Source organism: Lithobates pipiens, unplaced genomic scaffold, assembly GCF_037356315.1.
Source record: "Lithobates pipiens isolate NorthernLeopardFrog02 unplaced genomic scaffold, aLitPip1_a1.2 Scaffold_16, whole genome shotgun sequence".
NCBI lineage: Eukaryota > Metazoa > Chordata > Amphibia > Anura > Ranidae > Lithobates > Lithobates pipiens.
The window spans coordinates 140,388,535-140,415,239 of record NW_027507748.1 but is presented as its reverse complement, the minus strand read 5'-3'; the positions used below and the strand labels follow the sequence as shown (position 1 = coordinate 140,415,239).

At 40.6% G+C, this 26,705-nt stretch overlaps 1 protein-coding gene across 1 annotated transcript in view; it reads right to left on the bottom strand.

The window, feature by feature from the left end:
• CUX1 (cut like homeobox 1) overlaps nucleotides 1-26,705 on the bottom strand; it is a 443,218-nt gene that overhangs the window by 168,223 nt on the left and 248,290 nt on the right. The window contains 3 exon segments of the mRNA XM_077480526.1: nucleotides 18,138-18,204; nucleotides 20,072-20,148; nucleotides 25,829-25,952. Coding sequence (XP_077336652.1) covers nucleotides 18,138-18,204; nucleotides 20,072-20,148; nucleotides 25,829-25,952 — 268 coding nt within the window.

Sequence of the window (26,705 nt, the reverse complement as noted above, 5' to 3'; positions counted from 1 at the left end):
TTTATATTCCACAAATTCCCTAAAAAATAAATAAGGAGCTATACATTACTATTAATTTGCTCTTGTATTATCATGTGTTCATGTTCATATATGAAAAAAGCAGATGTTTGGAGCACATCTCTACAAAATGAAGGGAAACCCTTCTTAGACCGGAAGAAGTGCCCTCACCTTGTTCTGGAGACAGCTATAAAGTTTTGGATTTCCCATGACTTTCTGTCTCTGAGAAACAACCACCTGAACAATTACGGAGGGTGCATCTACTCAAGACAGCAATAAAAACTTTTGGAAGAAAAAGTCAGCACTCAATAAGCCCCAAGATTTTAATGCGTTCATGTGGCACGAACAATGAGCAAACATAACACGGTATGTTTACTCTGCATATTTGCACATTGTTCTTGCAATATGACGTTGTTAAAAGTTTGAGGTTTATTGGTTGAGTGTTGCTTTTCCCTCAAATGGTCATTGACCATTGACAACGTTAGCCGTGCACTCCCAGCTAGGGAAACAAAAAGGGCCTGGTGCTTGATTTGTGATAATTAATTAAAAACTTGAAAAATGGTGGATACTTTAAAGAAGAACCCTGGTTAGCTTTTAATAATATGTATGGTGTGGCTTCCTCCCTTCACTCAAAGTCCTCATGTATAATGCAGGACAGCCGATTCTGCAGTTTACATGATGATATCAGTGAGGGAGGGTTGCACAACCTTTATGGGTCCAGTTGTCCAGCAGTCAGCAGAAGAGATGAATAAAAGAAGTTCCTGCTTCAAAACCCCCTAGACGTTAACCATACTATCCTGGGGGAGCAAAATATAATTTTTAAAGAAAGACCAGAATTCAGCTTAAATTTCCTTTGTTCATGTCCATGGCAAATGTTGTTAGTAAAGTTGACCAAGCAATCTGGCATAAATTAGCACCAAAGTAATACCATGAATTCCATAACCTGTTATGGTATTAATAAATACTCATGCCATTTGAAAGCATAAAACATTTTTACAGCCATTTCCAAAAAAAAAAATCAACCCCGTTAACGTCAGTAGCCCACAAGATGGCAACTTCTGCTGACAGGTACACTTTGACACTGGAAATTATTTAATAGGTCATCTGAGTGCAGAATTTTTTATTATTATATTTTCCAGCATCCTGAAGCACAGATCCTATACACAACCAATTGAAAACCCCGCTTAGCATCTGTCTAAAAGAAAATGCTGCATTAATAAACATGAAGTACACTTTTACCTCCCACTCTCAAAGACGGAATAAAACAAAGACCAGCTGTATTCATCAATGGATCCTTGTTCTAAGCAAAAAGGCTAATTACATTTTATTTTGAGCCTACACATGGAAAACTTTACAGTTGCCATAAGTGGCTTTCTGATATTCCATCCGACACTGGTAATATTGCAGAGAGAGAAGAAAAAATCCTCTGCTTAGTAACACTTTCCAAGCCATGTACCTGCAGTTACTACAAAATACTCTGTAACGTTCAGGTAGGTTTCATCAATACTGCTAAGTAAATGATAAAATCATGGGAGATCTATATAGTTTTTTTGCTAAATTACATCGCTACATATGCATTAAACACACACCGTTTAATTTACATTAATCCTTCTATTTCTGCATATGGATGATGGCACTGTAATTATTTTAATTAAAAAAAAACCCATCTAAGTACCTTTTTCCTAATCAATATACAGCTGTCACATGACCCAGATCTTTTGCAGCCTGTCTGCAGGGAAACATAAGCAGGGGGAGCTTCTAGTCCTCTACTGCTGGTTACACGTTCAAGATAAAAAAAAAAAGCCTTTGAAATACAGAGTAAAAATTAATAAATAATATCAAACTGTTTTAAATTGCCATACAAATATATATTTGAAATCAAATCTTTATTATTTCTTGGCAATAACATGGAGCTGATTTCTGCCAGTCCCAGGCTGTATCACACCCTCCAGCCTGTGTCTTAGAATAAGAGGGAGGCGAAGCCTTCATGAATCTACGCATTGTGTTTAGCTGGTTAGTGGGCATGGAGGAGGAGAGAGGGAGTGGGCTGTCATTTAACACTGTGTATACGCACACGTGTGACTCTATAGTCACATGGACTGCTCGGATGTAATTGGGAGGAAATGCTAAGCATAAAAACTCACTGAAAACTGAGCATGTGCAGACTTGCTGCCACAGCTGCAAAATATCTAGCTGAATTGGGGACATGGACAGAAGGTGGAGATAGAGAGCAGCAGGATCAACCTGTTTTTTTCCAAAATACAGAAAACTAATCTCATAATGACTGGAGTGAGTATAAACAGCATGTAATAAACTATTTATTGATAGATTTTTATCATGTGGGTTTAGTGACACTTTAAGAATGCTCCAACTATTGTATGAGATACCCCTCAGGCTGTTTTATACAACTACAGGGACAGGGTCATAGATCATTTTTTTTCCTGGGGGGGGGGGGGGGGGTTCAGGTCTTTCAAACTTAAAGGCATAATTTACACTTTTATGTTGGGGGAGGGACAGTTAAATCTTGTGAAAGCAAAGTGGGGCCATGAGGCTTTGCAATACACCACAGCAAAAATGACAGGCTGAGGTAGTCTCCTATCACTACTACATTACCATAGGACTCTGTGGATGTGTAGCACCAGGCTACAGTGAATATCTCCTAAACATGTGGTGTTTAGGAGACATTCACATGGAAAGCAGCTGGTGATGGATGTCACTGTTGCATGCGCTTTGAAGGGACGGCATACCACTTGGTTGTACTTCTTCTGGGGAGGAGTGCAGTTTGTTCTGCACTATTGTGATCCATTTTTATCCGACAGACAGCTATAGCCCTCTGTCAGCTGATATCGCTAAGCAAATCCAGGCTGTGGAAAAATCATAACTTTAAAGTCAGGACTCACCCAGATGCATGGACCAGCAGCTCACTAAGCCTCTCAGTGAGCCCCAGAGACCCTGAGCCAGCCACTCCTGCCCCCTCCACAGCTTGGAATTCCAGTGAGTTTGGGGGGGGGGGGGGGGGCGGGTGCAGAGCCAGGGACTGACAGTCACCACTCTTTGCTCACTGAAGACTGAGAACTGAGTGATCAGTGGTCTTTAATCGCTCTGTTGTTGATCTTAGAAGCAGCTGGGGACAGATGCAACAATAGATCAATGCATTATCCACCTAGGTAAGTATAATTAAAAAAACAAAAACCATCTCTTTGAAGGAAAACAAACAATTTCCCTCTCCCTCCTAAGAACCCTCCCTCCCCAAGCAAGGATTCCCACTGTAAAATAAATATCTCCCTCAGTCAACACCCTCTCCACCAGCAAAGTTTCTTAGTTATGAAGCAAATCTCCCTTCATCCAATTAAACTCCCTCCCAGAAGCAAATCCCTGCCATTAACTACCCCCGTAAACTTCTCTACAAGAAAATCCCCCTCTGTCCAAAAGCAAACCCACCCCCCTTTCCTTAACCCCACTAAAAAACTCCCCAGGCTGGAATTCTAACTTTCTCCTTCCCAAAACAGAAAATATATGCCTCCCAATTTACCAGACCTCAGATTCAGCACAGCACAAAGTAGGAAAACTTCTGTATCCCCAGTCTCCCTTCGGGTGTTTCACATGATACTTCGAGGAAGAGTCTAGGAGTTCCCTCAACCGTGCACTGTCAATTGCTGGCATCTGAGACTTTGCAGTAGTTTCATGCTTTTCAGGGGGGACCCCTTATTAAACTGAGGGGATGGGGTACAATAGAAGGGGGGCTGGCTGCTGCACTCCGAAACTCTGATTGCTTCTACTGTGCTGATGCTGAGGCTAAACAGCAGGGACACTGTCTGGCCATTTTGCCAGGATGCTCTGGGGGGGTTTGCACACCCCTGCCCCCTCCCCCTTATTTACACCCCAGGGACCACCAATAGGATTCAGCTGTCAGTTGACTTGTGCAAGTCTGATAGAAAAAGCAGACATCTGATTGCTTATACTCTACAAGATGGCTGTTTTTCAGTCCTTTTTGGTCTAAATGGTCGTGTGGTAGAGTTTATTTTAATAATCTGAGATTATTACAGCTACTACAATTGATAACAGAACGGTTTCAAAGTTGTTTTTAACAATAACTGGAGCCTGATTGGACAGATTATCACGACTGGACAGCACTGCATGGTAAAAGAGCGTTTAATCAAAAAGCCATAGTTTTATGTGGCCAGGAAATGTGTGCTTCTACCAACAATAAAAATGTGGGATCTGTTAAGCCAAGTACATAAATAAAAAATAATAAATAGGAGTGGGTAAAATATGGTCCCTGACAGCACCGAGGGATACACGATGCACATAATATATAGTATTTGCAGCTCCAGAGAAGTCTACCAAAATTCAGAGATACTAAATGAGATGGTTAGAGACTGTGGACATGCAACATACAGGGCTGGAGACAGTCAGACCTGAGATATGTTATACAGGACTTCAGACTTGAAAATGAAGGCTCATATTCTTACTAATCACTGCTGGGGGTTACAAATCGCTGCACATGGCCCTCAGGCTGCAGGTTGGCCACCAGAGCTCTACCAGGAAAACATTAAGGAATTACAAGGTCATATTGTTGCCAAAAGTTAACAATCAGGAAATCTTTCTTACTGGATCTGCATATCTACCATTGGGAGTTATTTTGCCAACCCTCACATCATTTTTAAGTGATATAGCGTGAAACTAGCTTAAAACTGAACGCTAGGCATAGATTAAAAAATATAATCCAGTTATGGATATGAATTTCTTTTCATATAGGCTTCCTATAATTCCCTGGACAGCAGCACACACACTGGTAAAAGAAGGGGCAGCAAAAGAATCCAATAAAGCTTAATCACATTTAACAATGCATAATCCCAAGCCTAGGTTCACATGTTATGCGTCCATAATCATGTGCGCTCCCATCCCACAGGCAAAATGCACTGCTTTTTAGCAGACTTAATGGCACCATTCTTAATGGCATCCCCACAAATTGAAAAACACAGCACTTTTTTGCATGCGCAAAACCATATGGTGCCGCAGAACCATACCGCTCCGTGCAGCCGGTTTTTAAAACATTGTCACAGATTTTTTTTCCCCCATGTTTTTCTCAAAGTTCAAATAAATTGGCTGCTGTGCTTGCGCAAACATGGTCCACGCTAACACTGCAAGCTTCCTGACGGGAGGATTATTTCATCAGTGAGCTACTGCTCCGCCATCATTGAAGCACAACCCAGTCCAACAGAGGAAGGGACCGGATCCCTTTCTGAAGAGTTTTCACTTACGCTTACAGATCTCCTCCACATCCCCATCCTGTGACTTAACTGAAAAGAGAAACAGTACACAGACGAGCTCATCTTTCTGTTGCTCTGCCCTCTCTTCCGATCAGTATGCTCTATGTTTCGTTTCTTCTTCCCCCTCTGCTGTTTAGACTGTATAGATTGCAAGAGGGTTAAACCAAGTCCAATTCAGGTATTTACGGCGTTTGCATTTAAAAAATATGAAAAAAAAACTGCGCTATATTTAAAGCTGTATTAATGTTTACGGTGTTGAATTTTACCAGAGCTCAGCTTCAACTGCAGAAAAGTTTGCAAAAAGGTTTAATGCATAGTAGGACCTAGCCATGCTGCCTGGCATATACCTGGCTCACAAGACTGGATAAACAAAATTACAAATCCTTTAGCAAGTAAATCGTTTACATATTTGCTTTAGCGGTTTGCTTTTAACTTGAATCAGACATCCAAGTTCCCACCAAGTAATAATTTGCGATTTACACAAAAAGGTTTTGTTTTATGTTCCCACCATCCAACGATCTCAATTTGTTGCCTGCTAAAACGCAAAGCAAAACGAGCCAGTCACCCACCAATAAAAGCATACTACATAGTAGCGTGATAATATAATAACATTTTTAAAAAGTAACAAATAAAATCTCTATCTAAAAATAACCTCTCAATATAACATCATTTAGTATGCTCAAAAATTGTTCTAGCGATCTCGCCGCTTTTTAAACTTTATTACTTTCATAAATCCTACACTGCTCCTTCCAGGTTGTGCTATGATTTTTCTCAATTACTTCCTGATGCCCTGCCCATGGGACTACATGTCCCATGAGCTATCACATACAACTCTTCTACTGCGCATGCTCTTATTTAGTGAGGACACAATTCATCAAAGGCATGTAGGTGGGGGGTTGGGCAGATTTCAAGGGCTCTGCATGTCTACAGAGAGGGCTAATAAGAGGAGCCACTGCAGAAATGGATGACATAATCAGGAAAAAGATAAACAACCGACTACTAAAAGTGCAACTCTGAACAAGAAAAAGAAAAAAAAAAGACAATATGAGACAAAAAAACAATACAACTTGTAAGTAAGGTCATGTGATTTACTCAAATGGGTTTAAAGTGTATTTCCAATTTTGCAGCCAAATTGTCATAACACATTTGTTTCATGTTCTTATTCACATAGCATATCTTTAAAAGATATTTAAAAATTGTTGCCTGCTTTTTTATTTGCGCTGTTTTGAAAAACCCAAAACTCAAGTTTTTCCCTTTTTCCTATGTTATGTTAAGAAGAGGGCTAGGGAGTTCTATGGTCACAGCATACGCGTTTCATTTTTTTAACATCAGCATTGTAAAACCAAAACAAAAGTTATTTTTGACAATTCAATATAAGCTTACTTGAAAAATCTCCTTTCATGTTGTGCGTTCTGCCTGTCTGTGGATGTCTCTCTCCACAATTTCCTGGATGCCCTGCATGCTTTGCAGGGATGGAGCTACAGTATCTCACAAAAGTGAGTACACCCCTCACATTTTTGTAAATATTTTGCTACAATGTAAAGTAGTCAGTGTACAGCTTGTGTAACAGTGTAAATTTCCAACATAACGACCCCAAACACACTTCCAAGATGACCACTGCCTTGCTAAAGAAGCTGAGAGTAAAGGTGATGGACTGGCCAGGCATGTCTCCAGGCCTAAACCCTACTCAGCATCTGTGGGGCATCTTCAAAACGGAAGGTGGAGGAGCGCAAGGTATCTAACATCCACCAGCTCCGTGATGTCATCATAGAGGAGTGGAAGACCAGTGGCAACCTATGAAACGCTGGTGAACCCAATGCCCAAGAGGGTTAAGGCACTGCTGGAAAAAAAAAATGGTGGCCACACAAAATATTGACACTTTGGGCCCAATTCTGACATTTTCACTTAGGGGTGTACTCACTTTTGTTGCCAGTGGTTTAGACATTAATGGCTGTGTGTTGAGTTATTTTGAGGGGACAGCAAATTTACACTGTTATACAAGCTGTACACTCACTACTTTACATTGTAGCAACGTGTAATTTCTTCAGCGTTGTCACATGAAAAGATAAAATATTTACAAAAATGTGAGGGGTGTACTCACTTTTGTGAGATACTGTACCTACCATATTCTTGGTATTACTTCCTTAAGTACTCTACACGGTGACAGAGGTAGTATTGCTGTGCTTGTCTCATACAATTACAGCAACTTTAAATGATCATATGAGACCAACATTGGTGAAACTACCCAAACCAGAAAATGATTTAAATGGTATCTCCAAAATTTATGACTTACTATTAAATGGCACCATTTTATAGGCGACTTTTAACAAAGGATTTAGCTGTATTAACTGCATACTGAAATTACATACTTGCCAGTATTCGTAATTGGAAATTTAGGTCAAAACAGACCACACCCTCGTACGCCCAAATAAACCAAGCTTTGTCTGAATCATGTCTATATTCGCTACGTTTTAATGCAGAGCTTATCTTATGCGCAAAGAGCAGCCCCCATCCAACCTATCTATGAAAGACACAGGCAGGAACGTATCATGTTTTATGCTGTTTCGTGCAGTTGCATAGCTCCCTCTGTGATCATCAATATTCCATCTCAGTCTTTCAGCAGTAAAAAAAAAATCAGTCTAAGGCTGGCCATACACTAGTAGAATTTTTTTCAACATTTTTCATTTTAACGATTTCTTTTTTGATTTTCTAATGGTTAGTGGGGTCAAATGAATGTTTGTTTTCAACCAGTGACAAGAAAATTTGAAGAAGCAGGATGGAAATTTTTTCTCAAATGAACACACTTGACAATACATGTGGTTTTCGTTCAGGAAAGTCCATTAATTCCAAAAATCAAATGTTAAAAGCAAACAAAATGTTCAAGTACTTCAGAACGACATTCGTAAAGTCTTCAAATGTACTGAGAGGTTACGGACAAGTTTTTGTACAATGTTGATTAAAAAATGGTCTACTCTATGGCTAGCCTAAGGGCAGTCACCACACATTGCTGATATTACCTAACCTCTTTAATACTCATATTAGATTTGATATAACTTTGACTTCCAAGTGCTTTACAGCAACACCCAGCCAGCTACCATTCCACTGTGCAGCAACAATGCCCTTACTCCACACTGAAACCCCCATTGACATTGAGTACACCTTTTCATCAGCAGAAACCTAAGCAAACCATACATTATACAAATTTTCTTTTCTTCAACCATGGTTTGAAGAAAAGAAAATAGCTTGAATCCCGCATTAACACAATCAGTGTTGATGGAGAAAACCCTCCTGCAGCACTATTGTATTTTGACAGCAGGGGGTTTCCCAGCTGTCAGAGTACAATGATCACTGCTGGCAGCTATAGCGGCCAGCAGTGAACACACCAAAAAAACAACAGGTTAGTTATACTGAAGTATAACCAGCCTGTCCTTACATGGATCTAAATGCGCTTGGCTCCCGCTGAACCGGCCGAATTGCAATCTGTTTATGGTTGGCCTTATTGGAAAACTTCTAATCTAACCACTGTTTTAAAATGAGAAGGTGTGAAATCATTAAATATACCCTATTTATTGTGTTGTTATCCTTCCCAGTGAGGGAGCACAATGCTGTCGACTACCTATGGCGTATAACATGCACAGGCATATGACACGCACATTTATTTTAAGAGGGAAGTTTCTGGAAAAAAAATAATTTTAAATAAGGAACTTTGAAGTAAAATAAGGGTCAGTGCCCATCTGCAGCCTCACCATTGCCATTAATGCCCATCTGCAGCCTCGCAAGTGCCATCATTGCAGCCTCATCGGTCCACATCAATGCAGCGGCCTCACCATTGCCATCAATTCAGCAGCCTCACCATTGTCATCAATGCAGCAGCCTCACCATTGCCATCAATGCAGCAGCCTCACCATTGCCATCAATGCAGCAGCCTCACCATTGCCATCAATGCAGCAGCCTCACCATTGCCATCAATGCAGCAGCCTCACCATTGCCATCAATGCAGCAGCCTCACCATTGCCATCAATGCAGCAGCCTCACCATTGCCATCAATGCAGCAGCCTCACCATTGCCATCAATGCAGCAGCCTCACCATTGCCATCAATGCAGCAGCCTCACCATTGCCATCAATGCAGCAGCCTCACCATTGCCATCAATGCAGCAGCCTCACCATTTCCTTCAATGCAGCAGCCTCACCATTTCCTTCAATGCAGCAGCCTCACCATTGCCTTCAATGCAGCCTGATTGATGCCCATTTGCAGCCTAGAGGGGACATGGAGGGAGGCAGGACGAGCACTGACATATTACATACAGCGAGAATCTCCTATGACAGACAGAACAGTGGTCCAATGGCGGCCCAGGAGATGGGACTTCCTATTACAGAGGCCGCCAAGTAAACAATCGATTTTCATTGTAATAATCCCCTCCCTGCCCCCTTCAAGGCAGTTAAAATTGAAGTGTCGGTATATAACTAACACACACACACACACACACACACACTATTTGCACTCGATTTTCAGCATGAAAAGGCGCGTGTTATACACCAATAAATACAGTATTTAGAGGAAATATAGTATTTTTAATGATTGTTTCAGCTCTATTGTAAACATGGAAGTTTAGCTTGATGCAAATAATGTTAATGTATTAGGTTTGTAAAGTCCATATTTCTAAGTATAATATGTGATTATAAATGTATTCAGAAGCAGCCACATTGGCTTCTTACATTGGCAGGTGCTGCTTGCTGCTTTACAGGGCCGACTTTAATATTGATTGGACCCTGGGCAAAAAATTTCTTCCCCCACCCCCCCCAATTCAATTTCACTCTCCACCTGCCCTGGACATACAATAAATAGCAGCTAGACTTAAAGCGGAGGTCCACCCTAAAGTGGACCTTCCGCTCATTGGAATACTCCCCCCCTCCGGCGCCACAATTGGCACCTTTCAGGGGGGAGGGGGGTTCAGGTACCTGTACAGTACAGGTATATGCACCCACTTCCGGCGTAGATTCTGCAGAAGGTACGCCCCTTTCCGCAGAATCTACGCCCCTTTCCGAAAGTCCCCCGCTGCCTGCTGGGAAACACACGGATCCCAGAGACAGCGGGGACCATCCTTATTGCGCAGCGCGACTCGCGCATGCGCAGTAGGGAACCGGGAAATGAAGCCGAAAGGCTCCACTTCCTGATTCCCATACCCAAGATAGCGGCGGCAGCACCCGAGAGACGAACGAGAGATCGGCTTCGGGTGCCGACATCACGGGCACGCTGGGCGGGTAAGTGTCACTATTTTAAAAGTCAGCAGCTGCAGTATTTGTAGCTGCTGGATTAAAAAAAAAAAAAAAAAAAAAAAACGGCGGACTCCCGCTTTAAAGTCAGTTTACTATATCAGATCAGGCAGCAAATGCAATTGTTTTCCAGCAGGTACAGCATATCATTAATGCTTACTGACTGGTTGCTAGAGGTTACAGCACACATGGCTCACTGATTAGTTGCTAGAGGTTACAACAAATGATTTATGCTTGTTAATTGGTTGCTAGAGATTACTGTACAGTATTACTGCTCACTGATTGGTTGCTAGAGGTTACAGCACATCATCTCCTCATTGCAGGGGGGCATGCTATACATATGAATGTCACCATTATTTACATATCAATGTCGCCGGCCACAGCTATTTACTTATGAATGCTGCTGCCATTTACATATGAATGCTGGTTATTTACATGTAAACACAGGGTCTACAGGTGAGTCATCTGTACACAACAATAAGGCAGAGCTGGGCAGCATTAGTAAAAGCGCTTCACATTGATATATTGGGACACAGCACAGGACTAAAACTTCAAAGGACAAGGGAGATTAAAACTGGGATAGTTGGCAAGTATGAGGCAGCTGCTTTGGGCCCCACAACAATGACAGGGCCCAGGGCAGCTGCCCCTTTTGCCCTGCCTTAAAGACGGTCCTGCTGCTTTACAGTGCTTGTGTGTTCACTGCTTCTTTTCACAAGGCAAGTCAGATACAGTGGGACATAAAAGGCCCTCTAAAACCTTATCTCTTCATTTAGTACAATATAGAATATCAAGAGTATTTTTCATACTTTTTATATTCAGTATTTGAAAAACTTTACATTTATTTTAATCAGAATAAATAGGAAAATACCATGTTTATTTATATTTCATCTTTACAACTTGAAGCCAGCAGGAGGCAAGCTCAAAGTAGAACAGGAGTTTTTAGCTCAAAAGCTAGCTACAACTGTAAAATAAAATAAGGAGATTACAAAATTTCTTATCTTCTAGCAAAGTTTAGATATTCTGACCTTGCCAGTTATACAGAAGCAGCAGTCAAGTATGAAGGCAGGGGCGGGCTTTTTGAATTAAAAAGTCCAGCATGCTCTCCAACCAGCATGCCACTATATGTTGTACTTGTAAAATAAAGAGTAACAAGCAGGATCCGAAATAGCCCTTTATAAACTTGTTAAAAGTAGCAGACAGGTACCCTTTAAAATCGACCGTAAAATTAAATTCTTTATTTGTATGAAAAATACTATGTATTACTTTTATGACTTGCCAGTTATTCTTATTGCTTGCTGACATTTCCTGTGAATTTACTGGAAGACAGAGGCAAGCTGCTTCCCTTCCATTATATGCGCGATAGCTTGTAAATAAAAATCTCTCTTACATTAAACTTATGTGATCTTAATAAAGGTCAATGCGTTTTTTTTATGGCTTCTGGGTTAAACTGTAGATATACATTTTATTTTATATTTATATCCCCTAAGGTTACACGATTTGCAAGAGATATTTTTTAGAGCACTGGCAGATAATGAGAAAATTCAAGTGTGCATTACACCATGACTGAAAATTTTGCAGCGCTTCAGGGTAAGAGGCTGACGAAAGGAGGATGAGATGACACGAAAACCAACAGGGTTGATAACCTTTTATCTATTTATCTTAGATAATACAGGAATAGAAAAGCTATCAAGTTATCAGAAAGGAAGAATACAGGGCAGAGAGTGAAGTATGCCGACAGTAACCATCTTTAAAAAAGAGAAAAGGAGAAAAGAAACATTGGACATCACACTGCAAAGTGCAATGATATTCTGCAAACTGCATAAACCTAAAGCAACTAATCAAATCTCCGTTCAACGCAGCAGCTTCAGTTAAATTAATTCTGATTGGCTGCTATAGGAAATTGTACGCAGTCACAGTTTTACAGAGTAAGAATATTTGATATAAAGCAAATATTGTCAATTTGTCAGGTGTCATCATAGATTACCCCTCCAACAAGGTATACTCACTGATCCATATACCCTTGCCACCTTCCTGCCACAGGGGTCCACCCTGGTTAGGCCCTTCTTATGCGACAGTGATTGGTCCTGGCAATTGACCGCTCAGGACCGGGCACTGCAACGTGGGGAATATCGCATGCTCCCCCATACCCAAAAGTCCACTCCATTTCAGCAATGAAGCCAGGGTTCAGAAGGCAGGAGGGTAATGAAGGGAATTAGATTGGTGGCTTAACTTGTCATGGGGGGTAATTAGCAAACACCATCAATTTGCATTGAATAGGTAAAGTGTGAGTGCCTTTGTAAATGGTCTCCTTCTAAAACAGAACCCCTGCTTAAAGCGCAGTTCCATTCAAAAATGGAACTTCTGCATTAAGCGAGATGACCCCCGACATGCCGGCGCACCGCAAGCGAGATCACCCCCCCTCCCCCCCGGCAATCATCTGGGACATGTCACAGGTCTCAGATTATTGCCTGGCCAGTCACGGCACGTGACTCGCAGCCGGGCACCCACAGTTACAATGTCGGTGCTGCAGAGAGGAGGGGGAGATGAGCAGGGCTTTGTGTGCCCGCATCGCTGGACCCTGGGACAGGTAAGTGTCCGATTATTAAAAGTCAGCAGCTTCAGTATTTGTAGCTACTGACTTTTGATTATTTTTTTATTAAGCAGAACACCGCTTTAATGCCTAGTATACACGGGCCAAATGTCGGGAAACATTGGCCAGTTCAATAAAAAACATTCAACATTCAGCCGTGTGTATGTCTGTCCTGCTGGAAAATCAGGTGTGCTCCCAAACAGCACTCTCAGCCAATGGCACCCTCTTGTCAGAACACAACAGCTTAGTGGGGGAGATCGCTGTACTATTTTTAGTACAGCGGCTCTGACCATAACTGTCAGCTGTCGGGTTGAAAAAAATAAATAAAATGATTAGTGTGTACCAAGCTTTAGACCAGTGATTCTCAACCAGGGTTCCATGGAACCCTAGGGTTCCTCCAAAGGTTGCTAGGGGTTCCTTCAGCATTGGGTAATTTATGCCTCTCAGATAAGTTCCCACTGACACCGTTGTTCTTTTTAGCTCTCTGTAAGGGGTAATTCTTCCCAATGACCACAAGTGTAAGGACCATTCTTCCCACTGACCATTATACTATCGTATCATGAGTTGTAGATTTCTAATTTTTAGCAGGGGTTCCCCAAGACCGGAGAACTATTTCAAGGGTTCCTCTGTGTTGAAAAGGTTGAGAAAGGCTGCTTTAGACTATTTGGGTACCAATATTAAGTGGCCCTACCCTCATACTCCTCATGTAAGCAGCGGTATCCACCAATCTCTATACTGGTAGGTCACTCGGATATATCAGCATACATTGAGGCTGGCCAGCAAGAACCCAATGCACCCAATCAGGATTTATCTTTTAAATTAAGAAAGGATTAAAGTAGTTCTAAAGTTGAATGCCTTGTACACGCGGGGGGAAGGTTTATATTGTCGGAAAATCCGATCGTGTGTGGGCTCTATCGGACTTTTTCCGTCGGAAAAAAATTTGAGAGCAGGATCTCAAATTTTCAGACAAAAAAAAATCTGATTGGACTTTTTCCAATCGTTTGTAGAAAATTCCGATCGGACAAAGTGCCAAGCAGATCAAATTACGAGACGAAAGCTATTGGCCAGTAGCCTCAACGTAGCCCCGTTGTAAGGAACGAACGTCATCACGTTCCGAACGATCAGATTTTCCGACAACTTTGTCCAACCATGTGTATGCAACACTAGTTTAGGACAAAATCTGGCGGAAACAATCCGGCGGCTTTTGTGATCGGAATGTCTGACCGAGTGTACAAGGCATTCGAGTTTTTTTTCGAACCTAAAAGCATTCCCTGCATTAAGGAAAAAAACTCTCCACTAACTGTTCCAGTTAGACTTGTGCCTAGCTGCAGGTCTTCTCCCTTCATTGTCTCCTGCTGCTGTCAATTAAATACAATGAGGAGAGAGCAGGGGGCATTACAGAGTCACACTGTGCGTCTATTTATGCACACAGCCCGGCTCAGAAGTGCACTTGCTATGGGGGACCCACAAGAAGGAGGAGCATAGAGCACCAGCGGGGGACTTCCAAAACTGAGATAAGAGTCCATTCTGTGCAATACCATTGCACAAGAAAGGAGGTAAGTATAGCAAAAAAATTAGGCTTTACAACCACTTTAATTTGACACTGTGGGCATCACCCAACTTTGCCATGGTTTTTATTGCAAATTGCCTCAGAGAGCATAACTACATTTGAATAGTTAAATTGTGACAGCACATTTAGTACTCCCTAAAATAGCAAACAGTGGAGGCTGAGGGCATCCCGTGTTTCTACATGGAGTGTTCTTCAATAACGCAAGTTCTTAGAGTTGAGAGAGCATCTGATTCAGAGAAATAAAAAGTTGAGATGAGAAAACCCTATCTAGTGACAAATGTGACGTGACAATTGAACAATCTAATTTAGCAGAGAAGTAATTTTTTGTCATTTTCAATTCTACATTCTAGTTGTTCTGGCAAAGACAAGCTTACTGATATCCAAGGCAGTTGGTCTCAAGTGGAACATCCAATGTAGAAAGACTATGTTGAGACAGTCAGCCAATCATCTTCCACGATGACTGTTATGTCACGTTGGAACAGACGCCAGGTCATTGAATTATATAGTGGATTCTTACATCTGTTGGAAGTTGCAACTGCGAGATACCCAGACAAGAGCCCTAAGGCCTGTCCACCTGCCACAGCCATTATTGTCTCCTTATTGGACTCTTCATTTGTTTTACATATAAAAGGACTCACTGGTGCACTGGCTGAGTGAGAAACCATTCTGTGGGGAGCATAAGAAAGAATAGTGCAGGAATCTTGCTTCTGAAGTTAGACAGGGCCTATGAGTGGATGGGTGTAAAAAACATTAACCCATAACAGTAGTACCAGCTTGTGGTTGGTAGATCCTTTAAGTCCAGTTAAAAAAAAAAAAAAAAAAAAGAATGCTTTTAATAAAAAAATGTTTTAAAGACTTCATTTGAATATAAAAACTGGTCTACTTAATTTATTTTAAAAGAAAAATTTTTTTTTCTTTTTTTCAATGAAGAAACATTGTTTTCTTGACAGGATACAAGCACAAAGAAGAAGATCTGAGTGCTGCAGGATATTTAAATTTCTAAGCGGCATGTTGATAATCACATTATATTAGTAAGCATGACGTCTGAGGAAACCACTTCTTGTACAGGTTTATCTCTGAATGGGCAGGAAACATCTGATCATTGCCTAGCAACCCTGGAAACCAATGTAATTGACCTGGGGAATTCCATTTATTAGCGTGATAACAACAATATATGTCCTTCACAACTGATGGAACTGCTTACACAGAGGCATGCTGCTCATAAGCTAGTCGCAGACATAACATCTAATAATATTATTTTTTACGCCTAATCTTCAACATCTCCATATAAATAAAAAGAAGAGGGAGCATTACAAAATAAGTGATCCATATTTCCTGTAATCTTTAAAGGGATATTTCATCCAACACTGTTAAAAGAACTATCACTTTACCGTCTGCATTCCCTAATGCAAGATAAATAAAAAATCTAATACGGAGAGGTAGACCGTGTTCGTCAAATAGCTGCTGTTTGTGGGCAGTGCAGAGAACTATGTGGCAACAAATCCTGCCAGCACAGTATCTGGGAGAGGGTGCGGAGAATAATCCTACAGACATCAAAGCAAAACTGAGATATTAGCTTTCACTGGACTGACAATGTAAATGATCACTCTCCAACAGGGGTGCCCAACCTTTTGAAGCACGAGGGCCACTTAAGCGACTTGTTAGCCAGTCGCGGGCCACAATGAGCAGAGCAGGCAGATGGCAGGTCCGTGTCCGCTCTGCATAGACAAAGCCCACTAAACTCTATTTTTTTTAGCGGATCGGATTGGAGATAGGACACAAGTTGGTTTACATCTGCCACTCCATAGAGGTGAAGGGAGAGTCCTATTGGGTCAGACTGACCGTGTGAAAGAGGCCCAAGGCTGCTTTCACACTGATGCACTGCGGGTGCAACACAGTGTACCGTTGGCTTTCCTGCACTTTGCAATAGACTTCTATTATATTCTGTAGGTTTGGTGCACTTTCAGAAAGCTTACCAAACTCACAGGTAATAACAGAAGTCTACGGCTCAGTGCAGGTAACCCTGCAGGGTCACTGCTCTGCATCTGCGGATCAGTTTGAAAGCAGCCCAGTAACCACCGCAGAACAGATATGCCCATAGATACATGGTGATTTCAGTAACAAACCGAGCTTTAATAACAGTATTCTATTCCATCCCAGAGCTGGAGGTTGCGGGCCACATCAGAGTGATCCACGGCCACATGTGGCCCCCAGGCCACTGGTTGGGCACCCCTGCTCTACAACATGGCTTTCATCAACAGGGGGCAAGGGTGAGACCAATGTTGTTCATATAATTAAAGACGGATTGCCTGTTTCCCTGTTTTACATGGTTCCTTTGGACCAAGCTGGTCCGAGCCAACTATTTCCTTCACTAACACATACAACGGCTGTCTGTGCTGTAAAACTGTATGTAGCATTGGCTAAATACAGTGCTGTGTTCTAGCAGTGGGATGGGGACTTCCTCTTGAGTCGGGCAGCGCTCAGCCATTCACAGGAAGCTCTGTATTTTCTGAATGAAAACGAGGTTTCTTCTTATTGGCTAAGGCAGAGAGGTGGTCAATGACGTTCCACCTCAAACATCAGAGGAAGCTTTCTATTCATTCATAAAATACAAAGCTTCTTGTGAATGGAACAGTGCTCAGCTTGACTTGATTCTGCTCCAGGAGCAGGACGGCATCCTACTGTCGAAGCTCAGCATTATATATAATGTATGCAGCAGAGGCTACAAACAGTGCTGACAGCCGTTGCATGCGTTAGTGAAGGAAACTGGTCCAAACAAACTAAGTATCTAAAGTTCACTAAAACAAGGAGTTAGGTTTTAAAGTTACGTAAAGCCAAACCTTTTTTTTTTTTTAGGGGGGGGGTTAGCGAGTAGGGAACTGTTAAAATCTCTGTCCGTTTATTTTCTGCGTGACATATGGAAGATTCCCCTTCATTTCCTTTGCCAGGAATGCAAAATGAAGCAAGAAAAAAAATCTGTACAAAGTAGAGGGAATTCCCCGAAACACCACGGAAAGATTTTGCCTCTTGTTTTGATGACAACTGTAAAACTTTGTATTCTCCATTACTTCCAGTAGCAGTGGTAATAGCAAAAAGAAAGTGAGAATCTAATCAGCAGGAGCACGGACTTCAATAAAACCTTTTAGAGGTTCAAAAGTAATAAACACAATTTTGGCTATATAACAACTGGCAAAATCAGTAGGAGTTTACTTTTAAACAGATCATAAATAATGTGGACATTAGAAGGACTAGCAGTGAAGGATACATTTTACACTGAGAGAATCACAAATGTAAATCAGAGTTTTTAGAACAAACTCAAATAAAAATCAGCTTGTCATTTTTCCCTCCTTCAGAAAGGACTGCATTGTGCTGGTTTTGCTGCTTAAACCAGGAAATTAAAACGTAGCATATAGAAAATCAATAAGAACTTACTTTGCTGATGTCTCTTCATCATACTTTGCTTTCAGGTCAAACAGTGCTGTCTGAGACTTGTCCAAAGCTACAAAAGGAAAAAAAAAAGCATTGTGTTATGAAAAAGTTCTTGTGATATGCATCACCCATATAGTGACATGTTTCCGGAAGCTTTGCTTCTCAAATACGTTGGAGCGGAATTACATATTGAAACGGACAAAGTAGACGTCGCAGTGTTCCATTTTAATAAAGTGGCTCTACATTCTAACTAGATGAGATTTCGTTTCCCAATGTTTTTGTACAAAAAAAAAAACAATTTTTACAAATAAAATAGTTTTCCATCTTTTTTTGCCTCACTCCTGCCATCTCCTTTAGCCTGTTTCAGTCACTTCCTGTCTACATACACTTAAGCCCCATACACACTATCAGATTTTCTGCTGATTTTTTCCTTCAGATTTACCAAAACCATATAGTATGAGGTCAAACCTTAGGAGTTTCAATTTGTATGCAATAAGGCAGGACCTTGCACTACATGGTTTTGGTAAATCTGAAGGAAAAAAAATCAGCAGAAAATCTGAAGTGTGTATGGGGCTTTACTCTGATTGCGCACTATTGCTAGGTTTACGGATAGTGACAATGGTGGACCATGGCTGTGCAGAAGGCACCAGCATGGCAGCTTGTATTGTCTACCAGGGGTGCACTGGGAGACCGATGTCACTGTGAAACATTAAGTGCCTGAACAAGGCTGGATCACAAAGTATTATTTTCATGAAAACTGTATATTTAAAGCACATAAAAATCCCTTTTGAGATGAGATTAACATAAAAGCTAATACATTTTAGTGATTGGGTTTAGATCTATTGTAGGTCTACTAAAGCTGATGAAATATCCACTGTTTTCAAAGGTAAATGCTGAAAATGTGCTTATTGTAACTGCTGTCTATGGCCACACAAACACAGCACTAGGTGTCACTATATGCAGAGTAACTACATGATGCCAAACGAAATATGACTTTCCAATGGTCACAGCAGACGCTTCAGGGGCCTACACAAACAAAGAGACAAGGCAGGTAATGCATTTTGTTTGCCACATTGTATATCACGCTGCACTACCTTAAAATATCTTATATAGTAAAAAAGGGAAAGCTTACTGGCCCCCTGAAGCAGATATTATGCAGATGTGTAATTTATAATCAAGTAAAAAGATGACATTTAATTTACAAAACACAAAATACAGTAGTAATTTGTAGCAACAACCAACCAAAAATGTCACCATAATTTATAAAATACCAATTAATCTAGAAAAAAATTGGTTGCCAGAGGTGCTGCACACCCCACACACTAGAATAGCCTAGTAATAGGCCCATGCAGGCGATAAGTATTTGCAAATAATATACACTGCTGATAATCAGCATTTTTATGGACCAACTTTCTTGCCTGATAAATATTTACTTAAAATGCACAGGACAGAAATTCCTATTACTTAAAAGTTGCGTTGGAGCAAATGAGCTTATCCGGCACCTTATGTTCAGGTCCCTGCATGATTCTAAAACTTGGCAGGGTTTTTATAGTTAAAAACTGTCCAAGGTCAGACCGGATGACATCACAATCACAAGGTTTTTCATATGTTTGTGGATAACATATACAAACGAGCCTTCCTTAGCGCTATCATCTATTTGGAGGAAATGAACAACATAGTAGGGTTTACAAAGCCCAGTAGCAAAATCAATCGTTGTGCATGTAAACAAATAGCTACAGTGCCAACTACAAGTCATACGGATCAGCTGCAGAACATGGATATGAGGCAGACGTTAAGGTTTTTATAGTGTACACAAGGCCATGGCAGCGCAAAAACAGCAAATCATAAACATGTATTCATTTTTTTTTCACTTCCATATAGATTCTAACTAAGATAAACAACTTTCCAGCCCACTAAAATTCACAAAGTCATCAAACCTGCTTGCAGAACTTGGACTCTGTGTTCAGTCTCCTCCAGCTTGGAAGACGTAGACATCTGAGTCTCTTGCAGCTTTCTGAAAATAAAATAAAATTTGATTAGATTAGTGGATAAAGGAATGACTATAGCCAAGAACATTTACGGCTTGTTGGCCAGACACACAGCAACATTCATACAGATTGTATGTCAAACTAAGCATGTTTACAGATTGATCCAGTAAAAAAAGGGATGGCCATTGAACAACTGATGTCAACTTGTACCAGCTGTCATATGCCACAGAAAAGGGGACTGAGCCTAGGTTCTGTTTACTAAAGGTTGAGAGAATAGATGCTGTACCTGGTGCAAAATGAGCAGGCAACAGCTTGACAAAAGATGGGGAGATGCTTCAAGACAACTCAGCCCCTCCTGTCCATCTCTTGCAACGTTTAGTAAGTAATGTTAATAAAACTGTTGTAAAATTAACAGCCATGGGACTCACAGTTCCACAGTGTTTAGCATATTCCTTGACTGAGCTTTTCCATGACATACAAATATTGGTTTCTGGGTCCTATAAAGAACCTCCCCTGTCTAGTCCCCCAATTGCAAGAACTTATATGTTTGTGAGGATTTATAAATTAACTGGCAAGTGGAAAGATTAGTAGCTTCCACCAAGCGACAGATCAAACCTGTCATTTACAGATACAGAGATGCAGGTATGCGCATAACGTGCTGAGATCACATGTAAGCCAATCTACAGAGCTCTTGGGGAGACAGGTGTGGTAATTTCCATATAAAATTGCAAGGAAAGACGGTGATACAAAACAGTTATTTATACAAAAGTAAGTCTATTATGATGGAAAAAAAAAAACATTGCCAATAAGTGTCCATATCGACAGGAACTCCTAATTCTGGCCTATTTGGTAGCACCAAGAAGTCAAAGCAATTGATGCTTTCATTTAGTTTTAATGTGCTGCGGTCCTTGTTCAAATGTGATAGAATTACTATCCAGATTTTCAGGGTTAAACTGCTCAGTACCTAGTATGTTTTCCCTTGAGTATTTTGCATTCCTTACCTGCACAATACATCACAATAAGCATAAGTAAAAGATGTGGAAATTAAGACAGGATGTCTACACGGAAATGGGAGAAGAGGTTCCCCAACATGATTTAATGTGATCATTCGCTATATTTCATAGAGCAATTTACTCCAGGGAAAAATATAGTGCTCTAAAATGTGTATGCGAGTTTGCGTGTGTGTGATTATCTATGTAAATAATGGCTAGTGAGTCAGAAGGTGGATAACACAGAGCTACCCAACTGTTTTTTCTTCCATGGCAAGGGAGCCTATTCATTAAAGTAACAATGTCATACCCTCTCCATCAGTACAACATGCTGGCCCAAGGTGGCGAATTAAAATAATCCCTATTAAAGGATTGTATGATATTTTCTACGCTTAGATAAACATATAAAAAGGTGGACTTTCCTGTAAATATATATATATATATATATATATATATATATATATATATATATATATATATACACACACACACACACACATACATACATATACACATACACACATGGGTTCAACTATTTTTGTTCATTACATATGCAGGCTATGGTTGCCGCTTTGCAGGGCTACACAATGATTGTGCCTTACTGCTCCTAATGCCGCGTACACACGACCGGACTTGTCGGCAGACTAGAATTATTCCATCCGACAATCTGATCGTGTGTGGGCTAATCCGATCATTTTTCACATTAAAAAAAAAATCAGACGGACCTAGAAATAAAACAGGTTTCAAATACGTCCGACTGCCTCAATTCCTAACGGCAAAACCAATAGAGCAACGAAACAGGGGACTCAGGGCTTTGGAAAGAGATAAAAAAAACACTACGGATATATGTACCCAGGTCAACTTTCATGAATCAGGTTTACGTCCACCTTAAGAGTACATGCTACACTGTAAGAAGAGCCTGAATATGTACCAGTCACAGGCATGGGAGCTGTGTTTGTGTATATATATATATATATATATATATATATATATATATATATATATATATTCAGCCAGCATGACAGTAAGTTAATTGAAAACATTTAATTTAACTTACCTGAATTTTTTTTTTTAGGTGAGTTAAATTGTATTTTGTAGGTTTTTGTTTCTTAAAAACACTTGCCTTTAGATAGCATGCATATCTGTACATTTTAAGTTTTTATCTTCATAACATTCAGTTTTTTGCTGCAGACAGGTCCCATGCTGTGCAATATATATATATATATATATATATATATATATATATATATATATATATATATATATATATTCTAGAGAATATATATATATATATATATATATATATATATATATATATATATATATATATATATATATATATATTTATATATATTGCACAGCATGGGACCTGTCTACAGCAAAAAACTGAATGTTATGAAGATAAAAACTTAAAATGTACAGATATGCATGCTATCTAAAGGCAAGTGTTTTTAAGAAACAAAAACCTACAAAATACAATTTAACTCACCTAAAAAAAAAAAATTCAGGTAAGTTAAATTAAATGTTTTCAATTAACTTACTGTCATGCTGGCTGAATGCTAAACTGGCGGTGGTAGTGACTACTCTGTTTAGTGATAGGTGGGAGGGGAAGGGACTAACTTGCCATAGGAGTGAGGGGAAATCCTGCATCACCCATGTGTACTTGCTCATTACCAGGTCAGAGAGAAAAGAAAAGGACAGTGCTTTAGACTGTAGATCTGCAAGCTCTGAAATGTGTAGTCACTATTCATATTTTAAACATTCCCTTGACAAGCCCAAGGCCTATTTCCAGAATGACAACCCTGGAACACCCATGGATTCCTCCCAGAGGGCAGCAAGATAAAGCTAGCTACATACAGAGGAATCTGAGACTCAAGATACTATATCCTCCTATATTCCCCTTTCACCCAAATGTTTAAAACCACAGTGTCAACTATTCACGTTTGCTTTATTAGAAGAGAGAAAGGAAAGAAACCTTACTATTCTAAAACAATACTAACATTACCCAATTAACCAAGGGATTCCTATACAACTCTATGTGAATGCAAAACCCGCTTGAAGAAGGTTAAATACAGGTTAGAAGGTGGTCAACTGTAGGTCAAATGCTCTTGTCCATGAATTCTGAATGATCACCAACTAATGTTATCAACAAAAGTCTCTGTTGACAAAGGACCTTAAAGCAAAACTTTACACATAATTTATTTTATTATAAAACAATGTTCTGTAACAAAAGAACATACAGTACATTCCACATTAATAAGTATGATACTAGAATTAGTGTGTGTTTTCAAATTGCCTCCAGCATTTGTTTCTTCCAGCCGAGACTGCCATTTTGTTGAAGCCCAGGGCTGTTCTTTCCTTACTGAAAACTCCTCCCCTCTCCTTAGTCTCAAAAACTATAATCTAATTACTTTCTAGATTTAAAGTGGTTGTAAACCTGAAAAATCAAAATTAAATTCACCAGTCTACCTCACACAGCAGAAATCATCTGCCCCCAGTCTGCCTAGGAAAGGAGCAGCCAGTCATCTACAATCTTCTCTGCTTTCCTACAGTGAAAACAACCGACACAAGAAAAAAATTTGGTCGCCACACCTCCTCTCCTGTGACTGACAGACTAATTAGTAGTCTCATGTATGACCTTCCTGAAAAGGAGCGCCAGCCTGAGGACTCTGAAATCGGTTATCCTTGTAAACACTGGGCAGAATTTGAGGCACAGGGGGTGCAGACCATCATAGCAGGAGGGAGTTGAACAACTGTGGGGAATCCTTACACAGCGGGACACTTTTACTGTGTAACTAGCAGGCACTACTTGAAAGTAGGGCACTACAGTAAAACTGCCCTGCCATTGAGGGGTTAATTGTGATCCTCCTGCTCAGCGCTCTCCCTGGCAGATGTAGGGTTAAATCTGTCAGAGGCTGTTTGGCTCTGCTGATAATGAGGAGGGAAAGCCTTCTCCTCCGTTAGTAGAGATAAGCACAAAGTGTTGGCAGTGTCCTGTTGTGTAAGGACTCCCCACAGTTGCTTAACTCCCTCCTCCAATGAAAGTCTGCACCCCCTGTGCCTCAAATGCTGCCCAGAGTTTATGGGGTTAACTGTTGTCAGTGTCTAGCTCGGCATTGAAGCCACCCTAGTGTGACTGCCGGGGGGGGGGGGGGGGGTGTACAGATGGGATGGGAGGAGAGTCCTATGATGTCAGGACCCCTCCTCCAGAGCTCTGGCTCATAGACACCCCCACAAACTGGAATGAGGAAATTCAGATACAACAAAAGTGCTTTTGATTTTTAAACAAAAGGCTAAAACAAGGTGCATGTCTTTTGGAGTTGTTGAACATGAGGTTTACAACCACTTTAGAATGTGTGCATTTCCAGCCTTGATTGTATGTCTTGGCTCAGGTAGAGGGGAAGGCTACAGTAGCTGACAGTGCTCAGTCTCATAGCTGCCAAGGGAGAAAGGAGAGACGATCAGGGAGATAAAATAACATTATCCTTGTTTAACTTTTTGTGTCTCCATGCCAGCAGAGTTTGTCTCGTCACCTCACCTGCTTTTCCCTTCTCTCCCCCTAATCTGTGTTCCCTCAGCACAGCCTGTGCCATTCCTATTGCTTCCTCTCCCCTCAGCAGCAGAAAATCTTTAGGTTTTTTTAGCAAATGGGACCCTAGTGACTCACTAATTATCAGCTCAGTGCTGAGAATACAGGACAACTAAGGCTGTGCAGAGCTGGGTGAGACAAGACTTTACTGGATTTTAAAAAGTATAAGCACTTATTATTAATTTTTTTACATAGCTATGCCTGAAAAAGTGGAAAGCATGAAGTGATGTATTAGGTCTTTATTTTCTGACTAAAGTCCACTTTAAATTGATTGTAAAGTTTTATTTTTTATTAATGAAAAATAGCAGCCTGGATCCTCCTCTTCTCGGGTCCCTGGCTGTAGCTCCTGGCCCCTCCCTCCTGTTGAGTGCCCCCACAGCAAGGAGCTTGCTATGGGGGCACCTGAGCCGACTAACAGCTCCATGTGTCTACTCAGAGTAGCGACCTGGCCCGCCCCCTCTCTCTCTCCTGATTGGTTAACTGACTGACAGTCTGAGCCAACCAGGAGGGAGAGTCTTGGACGGCCGGGACATAGATGGGGCTCAGGTAATTATTAGGGGGCTAAGGGAGGCTGCTGCACACAGAAAGCTTTTTATCTTAATGCATAGAATGCATTAAGATAAAAAAACGTTGACTTTACAAGCACTTTAAGCATAATAGTGTCAAGTAATTCTGAAGAATGCTCAAGAGGGGTTGGTTATTTGATGGAGATCTGTAAACTCTGAGGTTAAGAGACAGTGTATGCGATTGGTAGATGTCTGATAACCTTTGACCCCAACAATTTACGTTGACATTTCAGACTCAAAGTATAACTTTATGACACTTTTTAAGTTTGAAAATTCACATTTGTGCATGTTGCAACTGGTCCCCTTTGAATGAACAATCCAACAGCTACTCTACGCACACACAACCAGTAACGCCATTTTTTACTTTGTATTTATATCAGCTATTCATAAATATATTACAGTATTTCATTCTGTAGGTTTTGCTCCTCAAGCAGTAGGGATAAAATAAATATGAAATCAAGCGTGCGTGAACTCCATGAATATTGATGTAAGTATACACACACACACAGTCTGGAATTGTGTACTTATAGATCCATGCGGAAGACTAGAAGCCAGCACTCACCTCTCCTTCTCAGCAAAGTCATTTTGTAACTTTTGTTCTTTCTCTAGAGCCAGATTTTCCGCCTGGTTCTTCAGGGTCTGTTCATATTCCCGGATTTTCTCTCTAAGTGCTTTTATTGTAACCTCTGTAGAAAAACAATTGGGAGAAAATGTGTTTACATAGCTCTGTGTGGTTATATAATACAAGGCTTTCTTTACCCTGTAGGATCAGTGTGTTTTAAACTCCATCTCTTCAACTCTGACACAAAATCAATAGATATGAGTCCCTTTGGAGACCTTTTACTCCCTAAATGTTAAATTGAACTTTAAACGTTTCAGTTGAGAAGGATCAATGGATTTTGCTGGGAAACAGAGCCAGGGTTTCTGCAACAAGCCTGAAAAGAAAAAAATCAATGCTAAAACATAATATCACCTTATTGAACAGTTTCAAATTATCTCTCTGTTGAGCTGGGATTAATAAAGTCTCAGTGTGGGTTAAAGCATGAATTAACATGTGGAACCGTTTATTCATCTTTCTGCGCACATTAGGACATTAATTTCCCGTAGCCTCCACTTGTATGATGAATGCTCCGCATGCCTCTCTGCTTCAACACCAGATATTTGCATATTTCTGGCATGGCATTGTGATGTAAATCAATTAAACTCACTGTAAAGCCTTTGGACATGTACAATTAAAGAACCACACAAGATGAAACGTGGAATATTAGCTTAGCGGCAGCCCGACAAGATTCCCACTAGTATTATTGCTTTTTTTAGTTCCACGCTTACACAATGAATGGATGAACCAAAGTTATCAATTTACAGGATGATTATATGATAAATTACATCTTTTTACAGAATTAGACTGCGTATGGGGGAACCAATGACTCCCCCCATCT